We start from the raw sequence: 22838 nt of genomic DNA, 5'->3' as shown, positions 1-22838 counted from the left end.
AATGCATTTTTTCTCTCCACTCAAAAAAAATATCACATGCTTTTTAGAAATGCAATGAACTCTTCATTCTAAGAATAGTGTACAATGCTATATTATTTGCCTTAACACCGTCCAAATTAAGTATATCAAGAAATGAAGCAGCAGCTTTAATTTACCAGGTTTGGGTTACATTACAAAGAATAGCAAACAACAACATGGTTCATAATAGCAGCTTTTTTGAGCTTTATGTTCTGATTACTTGGTATTTTTGTTCAAAGAGCACTAACACTGAAATGCTCCTCAACACAACAATTTAATTGATTTTTTTTAAGTACTGCTATCTTGCATATTGTTTATCTCTGTGCAGACATATTTTGTCTATGTACATGTATGTGTACTTGAAGTTCCAGTATATTGTAGTGTAGCTACAAACCAAAAGCTTGATGGAATTAAATAAGATTTCAAAAACTGTTCTCTTGTGATTTGGAACACAACAGCATATAATTATTTATGTTGTTAAAAAAAAACTTATGCCACTGCACATAGGTATGACTGTCATTTAATTTCTCACTGGTGCCTCATATGTCCTGCCATTCTAGAACATTCAAAGAAAATTGACACAAGCATCAGTAACCATTAGACTATTTCTCCACCACATCAATATCCTGAAGCAATCCTTTCTCAAAGGCATGATAAAGAAACGTAATAGTGGCACGTTAACGGAAGGAAAGTGCATATTTTGCTATTGTTTGCTACTACAAAATAAAAATAAAAAGGAAAAGCAGCAAGAGACATGCTATATAACTGATTATACTCTTATGTACTAAATATTTTAGATTTGATATGAAAATATTCTTTCTATATTTCTTGCAGTTTCAAAATGTTGGGGGCTCAGGCCCAGGTATTTCTTGTGTCATTATAGTAAGGATTCTAATTTCTCATTAAAATGACCACACTCAGAAACCATTTTAAAAATGTTTATGATTCTGTTTAACTAGAAACCATACAGTGTTTGGTGCTCTCCCCTTTCTTATTCAATACATACCCAATTATACATCTCTGGCCCTGGTGAATTAAGCAATTCCATGACTGTCTTATCCCAGTGCCTAGAGACTGTGGTTTTTTTTTTGATGGGGAACTAGTTTTAGCTTAACCTGGCAGTATTACCTATAATTTTTAGGCATCATTATAAGCTTTTAGTTTAAAAAAAACTAAATAGGAAATTAGCAAGTTACTCTGGCAGAGTTTAAACACTTCTTCCAGGAAAATTAAATATATTATTAAACATTCCTGTAAAATCTCTTTTTCAGATTTACAATTAACAACTTTCGAAGACATAAGATGAAACTTTTAGTCTCACAGTCTCAGAACCAAACAGAACCAAACCAATCTTGCTTTGAAAGCTTATAATCCAACATTTTAGACAATAAGCCTGAATGGGGACGGATTCTTTCATTTAATTTACAAGATTGGGTTGACATGGATAAAGCCATTCTTCTCCTTCAGAATTGATAGAGAAACTCAGATTCTCTTCTATTCTTATATTTGGAGCCAACATCCATTTGCACTTGCAAAGGTCCATATTGTCTTTCCCTCCCTTTCCTCTTTCCTTATGTTCAAGCAGTGACAACAGCAAAGGTAGAGATTATCAGTCTTCACCAGTCTTACTCTTCCCAACCAGAAGTGTGGTTTTAGCCCAAAGCTAAGAGTTGACAGACAAGACTACTCATTGAGGGCATTTTCCCCAAGAGCTAACTTTTTTGTGTAGGAGTTGTTAGTTCTTAACTGGAATTTCATGCTACAGAACTGCAATAATTTTCTCGACCAGCTTTATGATCCAGGGATGAGCTCCAATGTGCCCTTGGCAACCACCATTTTATTAAGGAAAAAGAAGATTAGCAAGCTGAAATATTATGCCTTTTACATTATATTTATTTTCAAGAACACTACCCCAAAGGCATTTCTAAAAAACAAAAATGGTAGATAGCTATAGGATAATTGTTTTATTTGGAAGCATGCACAATCCCTTAGCAAAAATGCAGGTAAGTTAAAGCACGGGTGTCAAACTTGTGGTGTCACATTGCTATCACGTGACATATCACAACTTTTTTCCCCTTCATGGAGCTGGGGGGGTGTGGCCTGTAAGTAACACATCTGGCCCCGGGCCACCAGTTTGACACCCCTGAGCTAAAGTGATTGAGATTGGGTGGATGGACAGGAAAGCTAGAAAGTATAGAAGGAAGCAAACACAACCATCTGCTTTCTGTAATCAGCAATGCCTATCACAGAAGTTCTTTTGTGAATTATGAATTTCTCCCTTCCCTTAATCACAATTCTATGAAAAAACCCATGGTATTCCCTTAGACTGTAAGGAGTCCATTAGCCAAAACTAAATTGATATGCTCCTATGCTATCTATAAATCAGTCATACAGACTATTCCCTCAGATGAGGTAGTCATGAGCAATGTGTGAGACATTTTTATTTTTGCTGGCTTAAAAACCTGTTGTTAGTACACCTTACCTAGCAAACAGTGTAAGATGAAATACATATATAGTCCATTGGCAATATTTTGATGAAATTACAATGCATCTTTAGGAAGAAAGTGGAAAGTAAATCCTTTCATCATTTAAATAATCTGCAACAGCTCATTTACAGTACAGAACAGTACAGAGCAATAGTAACAGCAATACAATATCTCAAGTAGAATCAAATTAAGATACTTACAAAAGCAGTAGGAGCAAAGGAGTTATAACAATGCCCTGGAAGAAAACAAGAAACATATTTGGTTATAAATAGATGTTGTTCTTTGCCACATCAAATGTCAATGCAGAAAACATCAGGAAGCCTCCTCCTTAGTAGCTAGATATTACTTATGAACTCACTATAAGGATCATTTGAGATACAGCAGAGGTCCCCCCAATGTTAAACCCTACAAGAATGTTGGGACTACAACCCCAAGAATTTTAACCAGTTATGACCTGTAATGTAGGATACTGTACTTCCAGTATTTTTGAAGACATTAATTTTGGACAAGTTATACCAGTTTTTACCAAATTTATAGTGATTCTTTAACATCTTTGTGAGCAAGGACATTTCAGACTCCTACACAGATAAAGAAATTGTGAATGATCTATATTAACTGCAAGTTAGTTATGTCTTCGAGATTAATTTTTCAACTTCTAACATAGACATATCTTTGCTTCTTAGATGCACTCCATAAATATGCAAGTTGTAGAACCTTCCATGCTTAATAAACAGGCCCTACCATAAAGGGGACAGGTGGTTTACTATCTTATTGTCTGAGCTATGGCCCTCTCCTGAGTAAAGTCTGCATCAACTGTGATGAATTAGGTTGTCGTGTGATTTTTGTAATGTAAACTGATATCCCCTAGGAAGTGAGCTGGTATCTCAGAACTCATTTCACTTGATTAGACTCTGTGTCTCCATGGTGGGAAGGCAAGTCTTTCATCTAATTTAGTCACACAGGACCACTTCAGCTCTCTGCATCCCTGAGGCAAAGGAAGGGAAAAGATTTGTTTTCTTCAGTGACAGCAAAGAGGTTTAAGGCTGATCACTGGGCATAAGACAAGATTTTAAGCCTCAAGATTTTAGGACTGGGAGATAACATGCCAAACATCATCTTTACATTAGCAAATGTCAATTCTCTCTTTGCCTACTCAGTACTTAATAATGAATTAACAAAAGCAGTTTGTTACTCAATAAATATTAATTCAGTACCATAAGCAGCTCTTCCCTTCAAGGCCATTTTCCCTAAACAGTTATCAAATATAGTTTTCTAAATATAAATATGTTAATGTGCTATCACTTTAAACTATAATTTAAAAATATTTTTTTATTTTATTTTAGAGAAATTCTAAAGTGATCCATAGCCTTTGATTTAAGCTTGAATTCCACCTCCGACATAACTCTTTCCTGGTTTACCTTGTTTGCTATTTTCAGTCCATCCTTTCATAAAGAGAACTTTTATACCTTTCCATTCAGAGGGTTCTTGTTAGAAATGTGAGATAAAATTTTACAAAAAAATATCTAGACATAATGGAGTTTTGAGGCAGGATGAACTATACCAGTGTTTTTCAACCACTGTGCCGCGGCACACTAGTGTGCCGTGACATAGTGTAAGGTGTGCCGTGGGAAAATTACTTTATATATAGTCAATATAGGCACAGAGTTAATTTTTTTTAACATTTTCTAATGGTGGTGTGCCTCGTGATTTTTTTCATGAAAAAAGTGTTGCCTTTGCACAAAAAAGGTTGAAAAACACTGAACTATACACTTAAGCAAACAAAACCTCTCTGTATATATTTTTACACAACTCCAAGACTCGATTGTAAATGAAAACAAAATGTCTTAAGTTGAGGATCTATAAAAACCTTAATTCCTCAAAAATGGAGACTGTGATTCCTTTGTATTTAAATTCTTATTTATGAATAGTTTAAAAGCAGTGGTCCCCAACCCCCGGTCCGCGGACCGGTGCCGGGCCGTGGAGTACCTGGCACCGGGCCGCACAGCGGCGGGGGCCATGCAACGGCCGACTCTTCACTCATGCAGCGCCGTCACCGGAGGGGGGGAGCTGCGCGGAAGCACAGGAGCAAGTGAGGCGAGGAGGAAGAATCCCCGCTACTACAACCACCTCCGCCCCCTCCCCGAGTCAGCCGTCCCTCAGTGAACGCCTCCGCCTCTTTCTCCTTTCTCGCCTCAGTCGGCTCGCCTGGAAGCGAGGCGAGGAGGGGGCGGACCATGCGCTGGAAGCGGAGCCCTTGGATGCCGCTCTCTTCTTTTTCCCACCCGGCCTTGGCTTGTGAGAAGGAACGGCGGGAGAGGTAGAGAGAGAGAACGTCGGGCAGCCGAGGGCGGGGGGGGGTCTTTTGAGGGGAGATGGGGGGCGCAATTTTGGCGCCAGATTCAGGCCGCCGCTGCCGCTATTGCAGCGCACGGTGGAAAAGCGGCGGTCTTGCCCACCCCTTCCCTGCCTCCCGCCCGCTCCAGTTGCCGCAGCCAGGGGTGGGGCTCGGTGCCTGAAGTCTCTTGCCTCTCTTCCAAATTTCGCCAATGGGCATCGGTGAAGCGCGCTCTTTCTCTTCCTCACAAAACACATTTCCTTTCCCCCCACGCATAGTTATTGGCGATATGGACTCTTGGAGGCTGCGCTCCCGGGTCGCGTTTTTTTTTGCAGCCCACGAGAATGCCTGGTTCTGAGCCTCAAAAAACGAGAGTTCTCTTAAGGCTGCAAAAAAGAATATACTTTGGTCCTTGAAGCGCTTTTCCTGTTATTTGGACATTATATATATACATACGTACATACGTACAGTATGTATATATGCATGTGTGTGTATATATTATATATATATATATATATATATATATATATATATATATATACACTTAAAGTCACATATATATTATATATATATAATATATATATATATATATATATATATATATATTATATAGTCTGTAGTCCATAATATAGTGATGATTTAAAAAAAATTAGTTGAGCACATGGAATCTTTTTTCTTTTAGTATATTTTGGAGGTGGGGGCCCACTTTGTTATTTAAGATAGTATCTCCTTTTATATATGGTAGTGAAGATACCTAATACTCCCACCCCCTATTTCCCCCACGACAACCTTGTGAGGTGGGGGGCTTAGATAGAGTGAATGGGCTTAATACTGTATTCTTTTTACATTGCTGTCCTCTGGCTTATTTAATTTTGCCCTTGCTCTTTTTATCTTTGACCTTGATTAATTCAGCTGTTTATTCCTTAAAATCTACATACAAAATGGAAGGTGGGATATGATTCAGGTGTTGAATTGGGAAGGTGGATTTAAAAAGTATGTTTGTATTCCCCCATTTTCGCCCCCCACCCCTGCGTGCGCTCAGCGGGCCACGGTAAAATTATCAAAGGCTGACTGGTCCGCGGCGATAAAAAGGTTGGGGACCACTGGTTTAAAGTACAGTATTTTCCCCAATTTCTCAATAAAAAATGCAATTTCTAGTGTCCTGGCTGATTAATGGCGAGTAACTGACCAGCACTAGGTACTTATCATGGTGAATTTTGTATAATTTTAAAATGAGTAATTACAGCTATATACTGTACGTCTGAAATCATTAAACTCCCACATTCTTGCTTTTCAACACAACTTCTGTATGTAAGCATCCTTATTTGTTTGAATACTACTTTTTTGGGGTCTTTCGCTTTCTCCAAGGATCTCAAAGCAATGGGGGGGGGGGAAGGTTTTCTTTCTTCCTCTTTTATCCTTACAGTCATTAAGGTATGATTATAAAGTGATAATGAATTTAACGCCATTCCATTTCAATCTGCATTTCCGATCTCTAGATCATATTGATTCTTATTTTTAGTTTCCCTCATTGTAACATCTTACAATGAACGGGAAACTGTAATCACTCCCTTCCTCTGAAGGCAAAGTCTTTCTCAGAAGAGTAGAATGGAACCCAAACTTGAGCTAACACACTTCCACTAGTGAATAGGGCTTCCTTTTCCATTGCCCAACTTCAAGCTCTTGTGGTCTACACCAGGGGTCTGCCACCTTGGGAACTTTAAGACTTGTGGACTTCAACTCCCAGAGTTGAAGTCCACAAGTCTTAAAGTTCCCAAGGTGGCAGACCCCTGGTCTATACAACAGTGTCCACTTTTTCACATTTAAAACAAAGAAAAATGAAATTTAACTGTAGTTAAAACTATAATTTAAAAAGTGCATGGGATAAAATATGAAAATTTTGGAAAAATCATTTGTTGCACAGATTTTGTTGAAAGTGTAAATAAATATATTCTAAAATATGTACTGTTTGAGTAAAAACTACTTTATTTTTTCTTTGGAACCCATTTTTATTTGTTTGGGTATCATATGAAAAGACAGAGAGATGTAGGAGAGGCTAAATGAATGTGTATATTTTGTTGGGGGGATGTCAGATAATACCAATAGAAAATAAGAGTAGTAGTAGAATAGAATAGAATAGAACAGAATAGCATGGAACTGAATAGAATAGAATCTGGAAGGGACTTAGGAGGTCTTCTAGTCCAGCCTCCTACTCAAGCAGGAGAACCTATACCATCTCAGGCAAGTGACTGCCCGCTCTCTTTTTAAAAACCTTCAGTGATGGAGTGCCCATGATTTCTGGAATAAGGGTGATTAAAAAAATTATCCATGTATACTCTATAGTCTTCTACATTTCCAGTTTAGTACATTGAAATACATTTCCCAGTAAATATAGAAATATCTATGTAGCTTCTGCAATAAAACCATACACTAGCAATGTTTTAAATAAAGGGATGATTTCATTTCCATCCCAGGGCACAAGAAAAATAAATAAATAAATCTGTTCTATAAAACTTCAACTTGACTGCTTTGGTGCAAATGCTGTCAAACATGCAGCACACAGAATTGCTGTGGCAGAGCATTTCTTTGCACAAATTGAACATCTGCCCTTGCAGAGGCAAGGTCATTGAACAGCAGAGCATTCTCAAAGTTGGGGTGGTATGTTAAGCTCTGTGATGCAGCCCATAATGGAGTGGAAGTTGTGAAGTGATTGCCTTTTACCATTCAAAAAAAAAAAAAACCCTTTCAAGAAATCCATTTACACCTCTGATGTGAAAGACTGACGGAATATATTTCAATGGTTTTAGTGGGAAAGAGGAAAAGGAAAAAAATTCAAGGCCTGACCCAAAATACTCATGCAATGAATGGCTCTGCATAGCGGCAGTCACAATGGAACCTGCAAATGCACTTTTCTTTACAACGAGGATCATTTAACATGTCATATTTTAGAAAACCAGTTAGGCATTTCTAAAAGGAAAACTTGTATCAAGGGATAACTTTTTACTACATCTTCTCTAGAAGATCAAACCAATTTATCTAGGTTTCAAATATTAACTTAGACACAGGAAAGAAAGATAGTTAGTTTTGAAAATATAATACACTACTAATTTGCCAAACAAGTCAGTAGTGAAAACATGAATAAAGCCACAAGAGTTAGTTATTTAGCAATGAATCATTCTACCTTATTTTGTATTACTGCCTCCATGATAATGATGTCTAAAGCATGTAAGTGGTTAAACAGTGCACAAATGAATGTGTCATTGTTTTTTCTAATACACACACATGTAAACATATAAAAACATTGCAAGTTATTTCAAAAATTAAGAATTAAAAATCTACTGTTATACATGGAGATAAAGGATCAATATTATTTTCACTATTTACAGTGAATTGTAAACATTTCACATAGAGTGACACGTAGCCCACCAGAGTCACTATTATCAGTGAAATGGGCGGCACAAAATTGAATAAACAAATTAATAGTGTGATCATCTATTGGATATAGTCTTTCACTTCTGGTGGTAAAGAATAAGATGGTTAGCAATGATCTTCCACATTTAATGTTTACTATTTATTTAGATGGTGGTTAAACCTATTTAAAGTCTTTCACATGCTTTTTTCACCCCCCCCAAAAAAAAATCAGTGGGAAACTGTGATGCCAATAATTATGTTTTCCTCACTGAATTTTATTATTCTTAATCTGAGGAGTTCTGGGGGATTTGAAGGGGATTTGGGGATTTTGTGTACATTACCACTGCCAAATTTGTGTCTCTAGATATATTGTGGCTGTAATCATCAAATTCTGGAAATGATACTTAGAACAGTGTTTTTCAACCTTTTTTGTGCAAAGGCACACTTTTTTCATGAAAAAAATCACGAGGCACACCACCATTAGAAAATGTTAAAAAAATTTAACTCTGTGCCTATATTGACTATATATAAAGTAATTCTCTTGAATCCTCTGCGATTGTTGCTATGGGCGCACGCATGGGACGTCAGTGACGTCCCTGCATGCGCTACCTCCCGGCGGTCCCCGCGTTTTTAAAGTAAATGCGGGGCCGCAGGGACTTAATAGAGGCATCCCTGTGTCCCGAAAGCAACTTTCGGGACACAGACAATGTTCCCTCTAATTTTTTTTCAATGTGAGCAGAAAAGTATAGTGTTTGAGCGGCATATTTTCATGCCTGAGCACCTGAATTTTTTTCACAGATGTCACCTAAAACAACAACGAAATCAGTATTATTTGAAACTCAAAGTTATGTTTATTCAAGGTACCCACTTAATTAAAAGTGTTATATAATATCAGTATCACTTAACAACGGTCCTGCTTAGCAACCAAAATGTTGGCTCAGAAACTCTGGCATTGAAGCATGCAAGTCTTAAAGCTGTCAAATTACAAGACCTTTTCACCCCTAACCCTTTAGAAAAAAAAATCCCAAGGGTCTTCAAACCTGACAGCTTTAAGCCTTGTGGACCTCAACTCCCAGAATTTCTCCTCCAGTCATGGTGGCTCAGGAACTCTGGCATTGAAGCATGCAAGTCTTAAAGCTGTCAAGTTACAAGACCTTTGCACACCCTTTAGGAAAAAAAACCCCAGGGGTCTTCAAACCTGACAGCTTTAAGCCTTGTGGACTTCAACTCCCAGAATTCCTCCTCCAGTCATGTTGCAGCAACGTCATCTGCGTGGATCTGCTCTATCTTCGTTTTTTTTCACAGGGGCAGGGCTGCCGCTGAAGATGCCAACGAGCCCCCGCCGCCACTAGAATAGCTGCTGCCGCCCCTCTCCTCCTCCTCCTCCAACAGCACCAACATATTTGCTGCCCAGCGCTGCAGCCGAGGTGAAGCCTCCAAAGCTCCAGCAGGCGCCCCTGCCCATGGCAGCGGCGGCGGTGCCTCCCCCTCCGCTCGGAGCACCTCAGCTGGGCTCTGGGTTACCCCTGCCGCCGCCTCCACCTCCGCGGTTTTTCAGAAGCCATGAGGCCTTTTTCCCTGCTCCCCCCCTCCGCCGCCTTCCTACTAGCTCCCGCGGCCAAATGGCTCCTCAAAAGCACGGCGGAGGAGGAAGGGGAGGGATAACACGAGGGCCAGCTCAGGTGCTCTGCGTGGAGCCTCCACACACAACCGGTGTGGTCCACAAACGTTCCTGCTCACTAGCTCTAAAGGGCCCTCGCTGTTTCTCCAGGCAGCCCTCACCCCTCCGTCCAGCTGAAGGTCGCTCCTGGCCAAGCAGGCTCCCCGCAGCTGCTCAGAGGCTCACTCTCCTCCTCGTAGCGCTGTGAAATCCTTGGGTGGCTCCCAGCTCCTCTGCAATACAGCCAGTCCTTGACTTAGCCTCCACGCAAAGCACCTGAGCTGGCCCCAGTGTTATCCCTCCCCCTTCCTCCTCCGCCGTGCTTTTGGCCGTGGGAGCTAGTAGGAAGGCGGTGGAGGGGGGGAGCAGGGAAAAAGGCCTCATGGCTTCTGAAAACCGCGGAGGTGGAGGCGGTGGCAGGGGTAACCCAGAGCCCAGCTGAGGTGCTCCGAGCGGAGGGGGAGGCACCGCCGCCGCTGCCATGGGCGGGGCACCTGCGGGAGCTTTGGAGGCTTCACCTCGGCTGCAGCGTTGGCGGCAAATCCGGCAGTGCTGTTGGAGGAGGAGGAGGCAGCAGCTATTCCCCTCAGCTTCGGGAGCCTATGGCAGAAATCACTGCGCGCAGTTTGAAATGGCTGCGCGGTATTTTCTTGCCACGTGCGCGGCCGCGCAGCCACGCACCTTAGAGGGAACAGTGGACACAGAGATGTCCCGAGGCAAAAACACCCGGCGGGTGTTTTTCCCACGGCACACCTTACACTATGTCACGGCACACTAGTGTGCCGCGGCACAGTGGTTGAAAAACACTGACTTAGAATACCATATTGAGGAAGACAGGACGTATATGTCTGATGGCAATAGCAATAAGGCTTATGTACCGCTCCCCAGTCCTTTACATCCCTTTCTAAGCGGTTTACAGAGTCAGCATATTACCCCCAGCAATCTTGATTCTCCTTTTACCGGCCTCAAAAAGATGAAAGGCCCAGTCAACCTTGAGCTTGGTGAAATTCAAATTGCCAAATTGCAGGCAGCCTGCAGTCAGCAGAAATAGCCTGCAGTGCTGCATTCTAACCACTGTGTCACCACGGCTCTGATATTGTATCTGTATAATGCCCAGCGACATTCATGATGAGATGAGCATCCATAGAATTTAAATAAATGCATACATACAAGTCAGAGGTGGTATTCAGTAGGTTCTGACCAGTTCTGAAGAACCAGTAGCGGAAATTTTGAGTAGTTCAGAGAACCGGTAAATGCCACCTCTGACTTGCCCCTATTCTCTGCCTCCCAAGTCCCAACTGATCTGGAGGAAATGGGGATTTTGCAGTAACTGTCCCCTGCCACGCCCACCAAGCCACACCATGCCCACAGAACTGGTAGTAAAAATTTTTGAATCCCACCACTGATACAAGTGCACATACATACACGTCTGCTTCACAAGTTGCACTATTTGCCAGTTTCCTTCTGGGTGTGATTCAAGATTTATAGGACATAAAACATGCTTACTTGAGGGACGATGTGTCTCCCATAAAATCTGCCTGGCCAATTTGATCTTGTAGGATTGGCATGCTCCAGATTCTTTCAATTAAACAATGCCGTCTCTCAGAGACCTGCAAAACTCCCTTTCTGTAGCCATTACCTGCCTTCTGGAAGGTTCCCCACAAGATCCAGATTTCCTCCATTCTACTATTGTTTAGAACAGCCCTAATGACCAGGGTCTTCACCCAGGCTTTCACTGAGAGAGGGGGAAATCCCTGACCTCATTGTGCTTCACATTTCAAAAAAAGTTTTGTTTTATTGCAATTTTTGTTTTTGTTTTATCTGCTGCCTAGAGTCGTCAACAGCTGGTTCGCATGCAAGTTAGGTAATTTATTACTAATGCTTGTTGTTTAAGAAAAAAACTAAACTAGAAAATTCTCAAAACCTGTTTTTTTGAAAAATGAATTTTAACCAAACAAGCAAGTTTATATTATATACAAACACACACGCACACACATTTCTATGTATAGATAGATGTATAGATATAATAGATGTATAGATATATAATAGATATAAAAACCAAATAATGGATATTGTTACAAATATTTTAGATTACAGAGGATCCTCAATTTAATGATGGCAGTTTGGACTGGAATTATCATTGCTAAGGATGGGTTAATAAAACATGATGTCACATGACCATGATGCTTAGCAATGGTAATCCTGACATTTCCAGTTCCATTATTAAGCAAGGACATCATTGTAGATCTCTTGATAGTTTTCCCATTGACTTTCCTTGTTGGTAGCCAGAAAGTCCGCATGACTGTGGACACTGCAATAATCCGAACTCTGAGGATCCATTGAAGTACCACTTGTTCAGTTGAAAGTTCAAATGATTGTAATGGGAACCATAGGAGCGCTACCCAATCAACTTACTGTCTTCAAATCTCGTGTTCAATTTAAAGCAATGTGATCCTGCTGATAGCAGGAAAGAATCAGACAAAGGATAGATACCTACAAAAAATATGTGTCTTTTTTCTTTCCCTCTCTTCCCCCCCAACACTGACTGAGAGAAGTAGAGGAAGAGATTTCAAGAGAGTACTGGCCTACTAGCACAATCAAATTGCTTTCATAGTGTAGAAGAGCAAACAGCGTACTCTCTTACAATCCCTTACTACACAATATATCTGCTCTGCAAAAAGAGAAAAAATACAGACAACATGTATTAATTATAATGGGAATCAGGTGACTTAGGACAATGGGTTAATTACTTAATTACTCTGGGTACATCCCTCTTCCACTGGCATTCACTTTAATATCACCAATAATCTTCCACCCCATATAGCCCTATCTCCGTTCATTGTTTACTTTATTGTGATTTTGCCTCACAGGTTCTATTTGCCCAGAGGGGCTAAATCTATCCTTTTTACTGGTGCAAACTGAGAATTTAACCTGGCTTTGGAGGTTATTGTCTTCTTCATTGCTTATTTATGCTGTATCCCTGATGTGGAAAACATTGCTACAAACTGTTAAGTAATTGGAAGCTGTAAAATCAGTATACTTGTTCTTCATATTCCCAAGTCAAGATGTAACACTCTATACTTATGCTCTGCACATACACGTTTTTCCTTCTCAGCAGGTTGATGGGGAGAAATGGAGAGTATCTTTCATTGTGTTCCATCAATCCCCCAAGAAATCTAGAAGGCATCACTACACCACTACCACCTAGTGTAAGATTCTCTTTAGTTTCCCTATCTTAAAGACATCTTTCTTCTTGTAGATCCAGTTACAATAACAATGAGCTGAGTTTACACCGAGTATTTGTGCCAGGGAGGGCTAAGGTAAGCAAGCCAGCAAGGCTTCTGAATACAGTAGCATTATTCTTCCAATATGGTCCAAACTATTTGCTGTTAATATTTTCAATATGATACCGCTACATGGTATCTTCTTAAATAAGATCTGTAAATAATATTTTGCTGGTGTGTTTCATACTTTCAGTGAAGCACTATGATTTAAAATTTATACTTAAAAAAATATTTATTATCTACAAGCATTTCTGAAAATTAAATTGTTAGAGATAGACAATTTCCAGAATGGAAGTAGTTATACTATTGATAGTGAGTTGCTGATTCAAGGGTATCTCTTAAGCTGTTATTTTATTTCTCAGTATTTTGGTTCTGTCACTTGACCTACACAAATCTCTTACTATTTATTAAATTCAAGTCCTGTTGTGTGTTCAGCAGGACCCATTTTTATCTAATGGTATGTTTAAGTATTGCGCCCATTGCAAATCTATGCTATCAACAACATAATTGAGGGTGGGCTTTGTGTATGTATTAATTATAGCAGGGATGTACAATATTAAAAGGTTTTATACAACTGGAGGATATGTTAGAGTCAGATTTGGCACTATTCAGTGTAGTCCTGGTAACACAGAAAGACTTCATTATTTTACAACCAAATAAATATGTGTAAGGACCACTTCAACACAGGCATTCTTTTAAATGCAAAAACTTACAATCACATATCCTGTAGACAAATACACATCACAATATTTGAATTGGAGCCATTTGGGAGATTTGTGGATAATAGAACGGGAGGCTTAAAAAAACAGAGGGGGGGGGAGAGCACAGAAAACCACTTTTTGTATGCCAAGAAAACTTAACGAAAAAGTTTGTGTAATTTTCCTGGAATCAAGTTCAAATCAAAGGCTTTACTTTTTCAGTAAAAACGACTAAGAAGTGAAAAACTTTATCTGCCAGCAGATGGCATATTCAACACACTTGATAATATTTTTCTAAGCTAGTACTGCAACCCTAGAAATGAGAAACACTGAAATTTAACTATGGTAAATTTTATGGAACGATTACCAGCTCTGACAGTGTTATTTAACTTTTTCCATTGCAGTTAGGAATTAATTTTCAAAAACGTCTCCTATGCCTGGAGTTATACAAGTGCTCCAATTGCATTTAGCTAAGTGTTGCTTTCCACCCAGCTATAGGCATCTTAGCTATTTAACAGTCTCCAAAGAGGATGTTTGATCAGATTTAACCCCACCCCCATGACCACTGCTGCACTGAGGGGGGAGATTATTGCAACATTCAATCTGAGTGGACACTGTTTCCCTGGTGGAAGAGTAATGGAAACGCTGGATCATGTTGTATTGTACTGCTCACTTTATGCTGACGCTCAGCAGGAGTTGCCTCCATTTTTAATCAAGCTCCCTGGTTTTAAGTCTATTTACCTCCAGCTGTTACTATCAGAACAATCTGACTATATTTGCTGAATATTGCTAATGATTGCTCCACCATCCGTATGATATGTCTATGCTGCAATCTTTAAGTTCTTAGATAGATCTTATATGGTCCCATCTATTTTATCTGTAGCTGTTTATCTATTGATTGTCTATATTTATGCTTTAAGTGTATATGCATTTTACTGATTTCTATTAACCTGTTTATATTCAAGAATTTGCATTTATATTTATTTAGTTATGCTGATCAAGGATCATAATAAAACATTCATTTATTCTGGCATCGCTTCTAGGGAGTTATACATTTGTAAAAACTGTATTTTCAGCTTACAGAACAATCATCAAAATATAGGTATGAAGTTTAAGTTGATACACTATTACAATACATTAAATGTATTCTATCTTTCAAGTAGAAGTATCTTTTGTGTCTCTTTCATTTATGTTCTTTTGTCATAAACACAGCCATTTTAGAATTAAGCAGCATTAATAATCATTCTACTTATTTCCTTTGTATAATTTTATGAGCAATCCCCAAAATTTTATATAACTTTTGGTTTCAGTTGACTCAAATATCATAAAGTTCTAATTAATGGAGATTAGATTTTTTTTTTAGAAACAGTTAAGTGGTAGATCCTTGATAAATAAAACAGATCATACAGTGTGTGTGTGTGTGTGTGTGTGTGTGTGTGTGTGTGTGTGTGTGTGTGTAAGGGACAAAATGGCTCAGTGGCTAAGACGTTGAGCTTGTCGATCTGAAAGGTCGGCAGTTTGGTGGTTTGAATCCCTAGCGCCGCATAACGGAGTGAGCTCCTGTTACTTGTTCCAGTTTCTGCCAACCTAGCAATTCGAAAGCACATAAAAATGCAAGTAGAAAAATAGGAACCATCTTTGGTGGGAGGGTATCAGTGCTCCATGCGCCTTCGGCATTTAGTCATGCTGTCCACATGACCATGGAGACGTCTTTGGACAGCGCTGGCTCTTGGGCCTTGAAACTGAATGAATACTGCCCCCTAGAGTCGGGAACAACTAGCACATATGTTCAAGGGGAACCTTTACCTGTGAGTGTGTGTGTGTGTTTGTGTGTGTGTGTGCGTGTGTAAATTATCTCTCTCCATGCCAAAAATATAGATGCTCTCAGCTCCATATACATTTTAGGCAGGATGTTTTTTAAATCTTCTAGGCCAGTTAATAACCATGGAATTCACAAACAATTCCCCAATCTTCAAGCAGATTATTATGCTTAGCTTCTAAATTTAGCCAAGGCTGACTATATGCTGCCACCTACTGAAGCATCTAGATTATCATAATGTTCCAAGAAACTATTTGGATTTTTTTTAATGCAGATTTTTTCTTAAAACAGCATTATCTCAAAATTCATGTCATGGAGGGTTAGTTTTACCTTCCCAAATTTCTATGTGCATTTAGTTCAGGCTTGTTCTTTCAGTCTTGGCCAACATAACTGTGTGCTACCAAAGGCTGGACATCTAATTTTAATACTTTTATATTCAGGTTAGTATGTTAAGCTTTGAATGTATATACACAATTGATACCAGGTTATGAAACTAGAATAAAGAATGAGGGTGTTCTTCCAGACACATAGCATTTATTCTCCATCAATACTAGGTTCTCTATTCACATAAAAAATGTTTTGTCTTTGTACTGATAGGTAAAACCTTTGACTAACAACTCAAGCAACATTTTTTTCTTTCTATTTCTTTTTAAAAAGGTATGTCAGTAATTATTTCCAGGGCAAGTTTACTTGATAAGATAGACATGTAAGATTAATCAATCCCTATATAGTATGTACTTCTGTTTTAAATTTCTTTTTGCTAGTGTTTAAACAATCCTTTTAATCCAAATAAATAGACATAATTATATAACCCTTTAAAATATAAGTCAACACTTTGTCTGAAATGGTACAGTGTTTTCTACTGAGCGGGGATTGGACAGAAGACCTCCAAGATCCCATTATTCTATTATATTCTATCTTATCCCCAATTTGGATAAATTTTGTTCCTTCAATATTAGTTCTTCTCTTGCTTCAGAATATTAGAATAATTTGAAGGAAGGTAAGCAGATCAGGCATGGAGTGTCAATCATATGAGATAATAGTTGTTTGCATACATTCACAGCAGCTATACAGACATTTACTACATTAGGGTGATAAAACTTTTATTATAAGAAGAAATTAGTATGAAATTCCTTAGAATATCTTGGGGCATGTAGCTAGATTTATACTAAGGATGTACAATAGCATTTCTAAGAAAGCAGCTACTAGTATACATATTACACAACTGAAAGCAAAATTATATTAACTTAGTTTGTGGCTTTTATGTTAGCTCTTTCTCTACTTCTAGAAAATAATGACTTTTATAACAGAAAAATAAACTGATATATCAGTTTTGCTAACTGATACCTGGCAGAAACACATAGGATTTGATTGGTATTGTGTTAATACCGCTGTTTTTCTTGTAATAGTCAGATTAAGTATCACTAATTAACTTTGAGGTTACAAAAATATAAAAATAAAATTATCTTCTACACTAGATGGTGCTATATTACTTTCAAGAAAATAATCTCAAGCTAAGAAGAAATTGTATAATGTTGATTTCATATTTGAACATTTACATTGCGATGTTAACCCATATAAATGGTGACAAAGGCAATACAATAAATTAAAACAATGTACTATAAAAAGATAATTAATGTTGGCAGAAATTTCTTTTGTAGAAAGTGAAATATTGCCATTTCCAGTATGACTTTCTCATCATTATTTCCAAACCGTAGCGTACAGCCTTTCTAAGCAAACAGTTATATTGACAATCATTTGTTCTTTCTAATTTATAGCTAAGAAAAAAATCTTTTAGTATCTGCCTAATAAAATGAAGGTTACTCTAAGGTTCCAATAGTATATTTTTAGAAACTAAACATATGCAAAATTTTCACATTTCAAGGTATCTGTCATTGCCAAGCCATTTTTTTTATTTTGCCACCATTAATACATTTATTTACAATTAGAACAATGTAGCTAAGTAGAATTGATTCTCATTAATACAAGGCAGTTATACAGTTAAAGTTATGCTAGTGGTGGGGCTGTGATAGGACTCAAAGAGGCAGAAGGATATCAAATATACAACCACCAAAAGGATATTGACAGAACATCACAAATCAGTCTGTGCAGCTCTTCTAGCTATCCAGATGTGCAGAGGAAAATATGCCAAATAAGGATAGGGCATTAACCACCTTCATTTCAGTCACACTGTGCTTGAAAACACTTTAGTGCATTTATACCCTCTCTTCTTTCTAGGAACTGATGGCAAAAATAGGCATGATTGCATACCCTGAAGATCAGCAATGTTGACACAGAAACCAACCAAATTAGGTGATGAGCATCAGTCTTCACCGGGGCTTGAATTCTCCTATCTCCCCATTTCAGCCTAACATACCAAAACTCAATATGATACTGGTACTGCATTTATCATATTTTCAATAAAGAACAGCTGGCAAGATGCCCTAATATCTCTCTCCCCTTCCCAATGAGCATCTGAAGCAGCAAATTTTCTATCTTTTTATTATTGTGGATGGGGGTACATTAATGTCCATCATTTCTTTTTTTCTTTGATATCTTTCCCTCTATTACAGGATGAGGGTGTGGTAACATTTTGCTCATGGAGAATTCATGCCAGATGCTTCTGTGCATGAATTTTACTCTTTCAAAAGACAATGCCACAAAGTCTCTTAGCTATCCCTAGGCTGTTCCAGCTTTTAATATTATCTCCCCCATTAGTACTACTATGGTTTACATGGTCTGGTTTCCTTCTCTGTACAAACTGCAACTTACTATCATTTGTCAGGGTGGCTCTTAGTTGATGAATTTATCACCCTGTTTTCAGGAATATGGAAGGTACTTCTATTTCCATTATTTTTCTATTGTGCGTCTTGCATGAGCTGAGCTAAGCAAATACTGAATACGTCAGCAATTCCATTAATCAATGATCTTCAGTCCTGGAACAATTCAAATAGTCTACTGATCAGTAAAGTACTTCCTTAACTGTTATGTTAAAATAAAAAGACTTAAGTTTAGCTGTACTGCTCCCATTCATAAATGAACTGCAGTTAACATATAGTCACGGTGACAAAACTATATATCCAAAAGGTTAAATGCATTTATACCCTATCTAAATTAAGTTCTGTTTCAATCAATTTTTCTATTCCCCCAAATAAAGAATAAACCAGATTAGTTGATTAATTCATCAGTATTCTGTTTCTTTGTTAGTCTGTTAAGAAGCAAAACTACCAAAGAATATGTATTTCGGCATCCTCTAGTCTAGAGCCTAGACACAAGTGTACTAAACCAAAGTCACATCATCTAATAATTGAATGTGAATATTAGTCATGGAAAGAGAAGACCAAGAAAAAAAAGGTCTCTTGAACATCTGAAAGGAAGTTACACCAAATTAGTTCCAGACTTAATCTCTCTTATTCCAGTGGGCAAGCCTCAAAAGTAAAGGATTTAAGTTACAGAAGAGAAAATTTGCTGAACATAACAACAAATTCTTAACAATCAAAATAGTTCAATCAATTGATGGTAGACTCTTCTTTGCTGAATGTATTCATAGATTGGACTATAATGTTTGGGATGCTTTAACCTGGGTTTCTGTTGTGAGCGTTGAAATTAATGGCCTAAAAAGTCTCTTTCAACTGCAATATCACCCAATCAGTGAAGATATCCATATGAGAACAGCATAATAAACACACTAAGTTCAACTGGAAAAAAGAGCTTCAGAGTATTGTTACACTGAGCTTATCTGCTGCTAAAAGCATATACAAAATTGAGCTATTTTGACTTCTGGTGATAAATGTTACCTTTTCTAGCACAGAGAAAAATATAACACAGTTAAAAGCCTATTGGCTTCTAAAAGCAAGCATACATCTGAGTCTTATGTGTGATTACTAAGAAATCAACACTATTTATCATTAACATGTGAGTAATCAGTTTTCTCTTACATTTCACTACAAATAGTAAACTGATTTATTCATTTTTTAAAAGCGAAGTTAAACACTGTTTCCCCCATTGATATCAGTTAAGAACTGTTCAAGCACTCCAGCCACAAATAATGCAGGGCAGCAGCACAGGGTGATTTGAAACCTTCTTTTTGGAATTAAGTGACTCTGATTTCAAAAAAGGGAAAACAAACCTCACACTATGGTAATCTATATTTGTGTTGCTTGGGCTCTTTGCCTGGCTGTCTGGCCCCACATCATCAATTATGAATAGCTCTGTACAGCTGTAGCAGTACCAAGTGTCATGGGCTTGTCAGGGATTTTTGAAAAAAATAACAAAAAACACAGCTTGCCATTTGATTGTGTCTTCTTAGTTTTTGTTTTTTTTAAATAATCCGGACATTAAAAAAAAACCTAGCAGCAATAGATATTTTTAAAAAATGTATAAGGTTCTAAAGATTTTAATAGTTCTTTTAATAGAAGCCATGAGAAAAACAAAAAAGGAACATCTTAAAATATCGTGACTCTGCAAAAAAATACACAGTTATCTTTTGCATTCTGATATTTTTTAATTTTTTAAAAAAATATTTGGTTGAAGGGAATCAGATGTAAACATAACCAGACCTTTCTGAGGAAAGAAAGGAAATATTTCCATATATTATATATAATTTATAGAGAGACATAAAACATCATGAGAAGAGGAAGATGAAACCCAGTCTGAAATCAGGTGGGGCTAAAGTCCACTTATATAAATAAATATCCAAAAAGCTACTTTTAAATAGTCTTTTAAATAAAATGTTTATTTTAAAAACTGCTTAACAAATGCTAAATAATTAAACTACAAAAATATTAAGACATCATCAAGATTCTGCCAATATGCAACACTTCAATAATTGCATCTTTTCCCCAATTTCCTACTCATTATTCTAAATACATTTCCACAGCTATCACAACTGTAACGTTACAAGAGATATAATCTCATGTTTTATACACAGAATGCACCAGCTGGTACCTTACAAATTTATATCCTGTATCTCTTGAGAATACACAGATTTGCGGAAACTACATTTCTACAGCACTCACTCACTTCAAATTTATTGAAATCTGGTATAAACTAAAACTTTAGTTGCTTTTTTTTTCTTCAAATAAACTTCCAAGAGATGTTTCACACTACATTTGCATAGTATTACAGAACTACTTTAGAATATACTATTTTGAGTGAGAATTTGTATGAGAAATTTTCAAAAAGCCTGTTATTTCAGCATTTATAAATTACACTTGAAAAACTGAATGTAATTCAGTACTTTGGGCAATTATATTTGCTATGATTTTTCACTGATGGCATTGAGTAAATGTGTGAACAGAGACATATTGTAGATAAAACATATTTTAAAAGATTCGTTGTAGATGTTTCCATGATGAGTTCAGGAGAATGAAGACAATTAAATACATGTATTCCTATCAGAAACTCTTATAAAAAGAAACATTACCACTTTTAGTGGTTAATAGGAATTCAACCTGAGAAGTCACCAAAGGAACATAGTTTAGAAATCCTAATTCACTGGCAAACCTGGGAATAAAAAACCAGGAAGAAAAACTGATTTATTGTTTAACATTAATGAGAGCAGTGCCCAATAAAACAAAATAGTCATTCATGCATTCTTATCTCCCAGGAAAGGCTCTGTATGGAAGGAGACCACAATAGAAAGAAAAGCTTGCAGCACAAGTAGGTTTCTACATATGTTACTGCCTACAAATGACCTAGGTCCATGAAGCTCTTCCCAATATGTTACTTACATATATGTTTGATTACAACCAACATCATTCTCAGACAGCATGAAGTATATCCATGATGGGAGCCTAACACAATGGTACCAAGTAGAATGGTAGGAGACACCAGATAGGAGAATAAAACGGGCTTATTTTAACTTAGAAATTGGGTGTCTGAAATTTATTTCACATTTTCTTTCTTTTAAGGGCAAATTATTTTACAATCTCATATTCATTTACCATTCCCCCAATACAAGAAATTTAATATTTATGAGAAATTGAAGATTGTCCATAACTATTCCAAGTGACTATCTGTAAATCAATACACTTCCTTTTAATTTATTGCTGAAAAATTGGTGCTGGTATATTTCATAATGTTTCTCTGAGAAAGCAGAAGCTACGTCACTTCTAATCATTATCTAAGACCTAAAATTCACTGCTGTGACAGCATTTACGTTGGTCTCTGTATCTTGTATAAAACTTATATTTGGAGTCTAAGGATTCTTTTTATGCTATATTAAATTAGGCAGTATGCAAGTAAGGACTTCTGTTCATTTTTACTTTAAATATGTAAAGTTGTTGGCTGAATTGGAACCACCAATTCACAGAACCACAGAAAGATAATGTTTAAAATTTCACTCTAGTCATTTTTGAGATTCATCTGTCTGTCAAAATGAATTCCCCTTCCCCTGTCTTCTGTACCACAACAAGGATTTCAGCAGGAATTTCAGAAAAAGTTTAAATCTCTTTCCAATGTGCAGTGGCACAGATCAGTATAGGATATGTTTTCTTGAAGGTTTAAAAGCAGAACACTCAGCTACATGCTACATATTTAATGTTAAAGAGAGCTTGACCCTAAAATGATTTTCTGATCATGCAGGAATGAAACATTATGATTCACACATTGTTTCCTATTTGTTAAAGTGTAGTATTATTTATGACTGATTTCAAGACATCTTTGAGAAGTGCACAAATAGCTGCTATACATTACCAGCTGCATTGCCTGTGATTAAAATCTATTAATTTATAAAAATCCACACAGGTTAAACCATGGCAAATAAAATATTTTTAATGTTTTGGGTTGGGGAATAAAATAATATTCAATAAATGTTTAATACTTCTGAATGGAATAACTACCAATACCTTCAACTCTTAATCATAGGAAAAGGATAGTCAGGAGGCAACATTTTTGAGAAATAACATGATATATAGTAAATCCTGTATCTGCACTGCAGTTTTTCAATTTTTTTAGTATATATTTTTGTCACTGCTGCTGTCGGGAGCTGCTTTAGGATTCTTTTGGGGTTTACAATACAGTTTTCATATGATTCCTATTCCAAATGGAAACACCCAAGGACAGAAAGAGGCTGGTTATTGCATATTAATGAAATATTGTGGTATTAATGAAACAGCTTGTCAATC

The 22838-nt window shown here is 37.3% G+C and overlaps 1 protein-coding gene across 2 annotated transcripts in view; it reads right to left on the bottom strand.

Moving 5' to 3' along the window:
• The window catches only part of SLC10A7 (solute carrier family 10 member 7), a 174031-nt gene that overhangs the window by 48365 nt on the left and 102828 nt on the right, over positions 1 to 22838 (bottom strand). The window contains exons 6-7 of one of the 2 annotated variants that reach the window (XM_032224161.1): positions 2705 to 2739; position 1925 (exon numbers count right to left, since the gene is read on the bottom strand). In XM_032224161.1, the coding sequence (XP_032080052.1) occupies position 1925; positions 2705 to 2739 (36 nt within the window). The remainder of the gene's footprint in view (positions 1 to 1924; positions 1926 to 2704; positions 2740 to 22838) is intronic. The other variant, XM_032224159.1, reaches the window with a different exon arrangement.

Source organism: Thamnophis elegans, chromosome 9 (assembly GCF_009769535.1).
Source record: "Thamnophis elegans isolate rThaEle1 chromosome 9, rThaEle1.pri, whole genome shotgun sequence".
Taxonomy (NCBI): domain Eukaryota; kingdom Metazoa; phylum Chordata; class Lepidosauria; order Squamata; family Colubridae; genus Thamnophis; species Thamnophis elegans.
The sequence above is the reverse complement of the archived record's forward strand: the minus strand, read 5'-3'. Positions and strand labels throughout refer to the sequence as shown.